This window comes from Ammodytes marinus, assembly GCF_949987685.1.
Source record: "Ammodytes marinus genome assembly, chromosome: 11".
Classification (NCBI taxonomy): Eukaryota; Metazoa; Chordata; class Actinopteri; order Uranoscopiformes; family Ammodytidae; genus Ammodytes; species Ammodytes marinus.
In genome coordinates this window covers 9,359,924-9,365,624 of record NC_137215.1, presented here as the reverse complement: position 1 = coordinate 9,365,624, position 5,701 = coordinate 9,359,924, and the positions used below count along the sequence as shown (strand labels likewise).

Here is a 5,701-nt window from a genome sequence, read left to right as displayed (position 1 = left end):
ATAGAAGATGTACTGTGTATGTCTCTATATCAAAGTTTATATCAATTTAACTACGAGCACATGATGTCCAATCAACCCAGCCTTTTGAGCCATAACTTACTCGAGATGTATTGATTGGTGCATTTCTGGTGATTGTAACAGTGCATCCGCTACCAAAATGGCTTTTGAACACTGTAAAAGCCCCAAATTAAACACAAATTAACTTTATTTTGTCACTCACAATCTTTAAAAAAGCAAATAAATATCACAAACAACTCATACACTTATTCAGAGCTTCTTATAAATCCATATACAACTATACGTCTGTGTATGAGTTCTCCCACTGTAAACAGCTGTTGATATGACTCCTTCCTTTAGCTTCTTGCTCTGGCTGGCCCAGGGTTGGTATTACTCCAGAGGAAAGCATTGTTGTCCAACACACTGGCCAGTTTATTGTTGAAGGGCTGGTGAAAGTCCCTGAGGAGGTCTCTGGTGGATGGAAGCATAGGACCCAGGTTTCTGTCTGCCGCCCGCCGGGTGTTAGACATGGGCCGTTTGGTCAGTGCTGCCTCCACCTTCTGCGACAGAGGACCTGCAGGGAGGATGTGATGTCATATTGAGAATGTTTTAATACACAAAGAGCAGCATGCCACTCTGACAGGTGCTACTGTAGCCTTTTTGGACACGTACCTACACTCAGAAAATCGAACACTTTTTTCATTGTCCCTTTAAGGTGCGCTGCGTAGTCCTCCAGTCGAAGGACTAGAATCTGCTCCCTTTGGAAAACTGTCAGCCAGTCAAGTAAGAAGACGATGTAGATCCCCAAATTGAGCCTCACCTGTGGTAGAAAAAAATCTAAATGAGTCAACATCATCCTGTGCTGGATTTGTGATGATTATTTAGTGACTTTAAAGTATCAGTCCATATAACATTGTTTAAATTCCTATTGTTGAGTGGTAAACTTAAGAATGCAAGGTTTTCATTTATTAGGCACCGAAAACATAAGTCCTCAGGAGGGCGCCAAAGTACAACATCATGCACTAGTTGTAGGGCTGATGCTAATAGGTGGGGTACGTTTCATGTATGTAAGACTTTCCTAGTGGGAGATAGCGACCCTAGCCTAACCCTAGCACTTCAGGAAATGAGTGGAGGTCAATGTAAATAGCCCAGGGTTAGGGTTGACTTAGGGTTATGAGAATCTATTTCTCTTCATCCTATAATCAAATCCTTTGGTGTGTATGGTGCCGTGTCATGACTCAAAAGCAGAGTGACGAGATCTTGAACAGATTTGGACAGCCCACATCTTCATCTCAATATTCAATCAATCAATCAATCAATCAATCAATCAATCAATCAATAACCTCTAATTTGACTCGAGTCACATAAACAGAAATAATCTAATAGTGTTTTTCTGAATGTTTGTGTTTGATAATATGTTCCTGTTCCGCTGGTTTTTGCTCTTCTCACTGTAGTTAAATCTCTCTCAATAACAGTGCCGTTACCTAAATGTTGTGATTGGGAGTGACAGCTGACAGAGCTTATTACTAAGTTTACTCCTGAGGGAGCACTGCCTGGTGGGATATATACTGCACTCTGGCCAGCTAGTTGGTAGAAATTGTTATTCAAATAACAAGTGAGAACATAAAATGTCAGCTAACCGGCATGGTGTTAAAGAGGCTGGTGTTATAGACGCAGGAACGAAGGGACCTCTCAGACAGGCAGCACTGAAACAGCTGTACAGACTCTGCCACTTTCTGATGGAAGTCCTCTGCTGACTTGTTGGCAATCTTAAAGTACAGGTAGTCAGAGTAGAGCCTGGAAACAGAGAGAGAGAGAAAAAGAGTCATAAGCCAGTTGGAACTACAACAGGACATTTTGTTGGATGTTCAGCAGGAGTTATGATTTAAAAGAAATATCTTCTGCAATGATGACAAATTACAGGAAACCCCATTAAAAAAGAAACCCAAGCGCAATCGCCACATAAAAAAATCCCCTCTGTATCTATGCAGGCAGATGTGGGGATGAATTTCTCTCCTCTACCTCTCTACTGGATCTCTGAGCATGATGAGGATTTTGGCATCAGGCTGGACTGTGTGGATGAAGTCCTGTGCCAGGAAGGGAGGCTCTGTGTCCTCCCCGTCTGCCTGAAGATAGCTCCAGGCTTGGTTGTCCCACATGGTGGAGGCACTGGCTTCACCTGCCGAGTGATTGACAGTCTAAGCATCACCTCAGGTAGCAGACAAGTCACTTTAATATGCAGCGTGAAGTGCAGACACGCAAGATGTAGCAAAATGTAGCTGGATTCAAGGCATATCCTTTCCTTAGGAACATAATGTATTTCTAATCTGCACCTTAATGTTTGTGACATTTACAACTTGTGTGCGCAACTCTAAAGAAGGAATAGAGTCATTTATTATAAGAAACCATAGAAAATCTTAATAGGTTGAGTTTGTTTCACTACAGCAACCAAAGTCAAGAAAGTTGTAGTTTTTTTACAGAAGAAAACCCACAAAACCAAGCTAATATTAAAGATTGCACTGGAAAAACTGTAATGTATTCAATTAATCATTTATTGTGGGATATTATCTTATGTCTCTCAGGGTCAGGCCCAGAAGAGCAAGGTTTGAGTCAACCATATTTATAATCATAGATGTGTGGAGAGCAACTAAAGGGTGGTTGTGACCGCACCTGGAGGCGTTTGAGGTTCTGTACACTTCAAAAGATACCGTGACAAATGTGAGCGCCTTTGCAGTGCTCCTGTGGTCAGAGCCACTTCTGGAAAATCGACTGAAAATGAGCAAGGCCTGACTTTTAAAAAAGTGAAATGGAGACAAGAGAGAGCTGCAATTTGAATCATCGTCAGGATCCAATTTTAAAAAGGCAGGAAGAATGGAAATACCCCCAAAAAACTACAATGTTTTTCCCAAATCTGATGTACAATGTGTGGTAACAATACCAAATCATATACCCACCCTCCACACACACAAACACTTGTACACGTGTTCACCTGTTATGAACTGGAGTGCGCGGTTGTCTCCAGATGAATTTCCACTGAATTCTTTTTGGATGTTGTGGGCTGCCAAGTCAAACAGATCCAGGTAATCTTCCAGAGGAAAACTTTCCTGAAAGCCATCTTTGAAACGAATATAACCTGCAACCAGAAGTGCAATTAAAATAACACCCGTAATGTACTATTTTATACAATTCAGCATACATATGTATTTATTAGTGTATACGCTTTGAATCATGGTAAGCCATTGCAAAAAAAGCTTGAGGTATTGGAAAATGAGAGAAAAATATATTATGTAGAAAAAACAATACGGAACAGTGAAAATTGCCCAATTCAATTTCAAAGAGCACAATGTGCATCAAAATGAGTCCAATCTACAGTCCAAAACCCCAGAATAACCAATGAAAAACAATTAAATGATTATTGATTCATTCTTTTTTCTGATCGTCTTATCACTTTATTAACGAAATGTTGCAGCTCTATTCTAAATCAATGTATTTTCTTGTGCCTTCTGTTTCTTTCGTCAGGATGAATTCATCCCTCAGTTATAAGTGTCAATACACCAACAAGCTTTCATAAAATCTTCCAAACATTACAAAATTGCAATCCAGCCCCTTTTGACTCACCAAAGCGTTTCCTGGTCCACCAATGTGGCTCCTTCATGGTGTTGAGCTTGACCTCCGGGTGCAGCAGCAGCCTGTGGAACAAGTCAGTTGTGCCGCACTTTGGTTGGCCGATGATGTAGAAGAAAGGCAGGCAGCGCATGCGATAGAGTTTGCCGTCTCTGCGTTGTAAGTGCTGGTGGAAGTTGGTTCTCAGCTGCTCACACACGGCCTTGAAGCTCTTTGAGCGCAGAGTGAAGAGGTTCCTGCTGTACGGATCAGCGCTCAGTTGACTGGAGATCTCCTCAAACCAGCAAGGACTCTTGATGCCCGGCAGGAAATAGCGAGGAATTACAGAGAACAACTGCAGAGAAGAACAAAACAACATGAGGAAAATACTGAGGGTGGACGAAATAACAGAAACACTGCCCTTTTAAATATCATGATATAGAAAAGGCGAATATGTTCCATTTTTGGTGAAACTGTCCGAGGCACCTGATGCTGTAGTTATAACAGCAGCAGCCCTATCCACAGTGTAACCTTTCAGTATCTGCCGCAGCAGCTTTTTTTACCTTGAGTTCTTGTAATTTACGCCAGTGGTTATAAGCTCTCATGACATAAAAAGTATCAACACATATGTCGTTTAGTGCCAAATAACTTCATTTTGCAGCGTTGCAACTGATGCATCACCACCTACAGTATTTAATCATTTTGGACAATTAATTGTTGCGTTATGCTGCTTTGAAAACAAAGTTACCCGTAGGTCTAACACTGACACATAATTGCTTGTCGACTTGGCCACTCACTTGTGTTGCTGCCTCTGTAATTATGCTTTACTGTCAGAATTGCTGATGCCTCAGGCCTTAAACACTGCAAAAGGATGTTGAGGAACGTGGAGCAGTTGGATGAGGTCATACAGCAAACACAGGAGAATTATAGTACATTAGCACATAACAGCAGCATGCCAGCAGGTCTTTAACAACACTTAACGAGACCTGGTATTTACTTAGCAGCCCAACAAACTTTAGCTCCCAAAACATGAGGTTGATTGAACACATCTGACAGTTTCAATAAAACCCTGGTCATTATGAGCTTCAGCAAACAGGCATTTACTGCAGGGTTGATTACGAGGTATTTGTTAATGGTCAGTCTCGCAAAAGAACAAACCATATAGAAATTTTTTTTTGTCTTTTTTTTTTAAACAATTGCATAACTGCATCCTGGAATGATAAAAAAAAATGTATTGTACTGATGTACAGCGAAATTTATTCTGAAATTCTGAAAAAAAGATTCCATAGACTTACATGGGGGCTCGTTTCGATGACGTCCTTTCCATTAGGCACCTTCCTGGGTTTGTATTCCAGTTTGGAGCCAATCATCTCCTCCAGCAGTTTCATGTCTATTCTATTCTTTTTGGGGGAAACTTTGGGAGCTGCTGCACTGGTAGGAATAACCAGGGGTCTGAGCTGATCGGGGGAGGGTGTGAACAAAAGTCCTTTCTTGTCCCACGTCAGAATGTATGAAGCCATGATGAGGAACGTCAGAGTCAGGCCCATCAGGAAGCTGACCACTTTGACTTTAGAGACACTCCGCAGGTAAGTCAATGACAACAGAGAAACCCACTTAACATCCAGGTTTTCAGGCACGTTAATGTGCCTGAAGTCAAAGAATGTCCTGACAGGCCGTTTCCCATAGTTCTCAGCCATGGGCAAGCTGTGGAGACTGTAATATTGGTCCTTTTGGTTGTTGCTCCCATATTTGCAGTCTGATAGTGCCATTCTGACATAAAGGCAGAGATGGCATATAAAAAAAAAGGAACCGGGGAAATGAATCTTTCAAAGCTTCACCTACGGCATAGGTTTCTCCAACTGTGCCCATTCGTCATAGTTTTTAATCGGCGTGTCATCATTTGTCTTCAGCAAGGGCCTCCTGGAAATCAGAAACACATGTTAAAACATGACAATCATATATGATTTCAGTTTTCTTTTCACAGAAAGGGCCACAGTGTAGTCTCCTTTTGAAGTATTTCAGTCATTTCCTGTAATTTCCTTATCCCCCAAAAAAAGCTGATATGAACATTTTTAATATCACGGTATTTTGAGGCGAAAGT

The 5,701-nt window shown here is 41.3% G+C and overlaps 1 protein-coding gene across 1 annotated transcript; it reads right to left on the bottom strand.

Moving 5' to 3' along the window:
* Window positions 1-353: 353 nt before the first annotated feature.
* Window positions 354-5,369, bottom strand: LOC307257596 (carbohydrate sulfotransferase 15-like; the record flags this gene model as incomplete). Its single annotated transcript, XM_080036854.1, has 7 exons — window positions 354-571; window positions 670-817; window positions 1,638-1,794; window positions 2,020-2,176; window positions 2,987-3,130; window positions 3,616-3,955; window positions 4,896-5,369. 7 exons carry the CDS (start codon window positions 5,367-5,369, stop codon window positions 354-356), a joined length of 1,638 nt encoding a protein of 545 aa, XP_079892980.1.
* Between the last annotated feature and the right edge of the window lie 332 nt (window positions 5,370-5,701).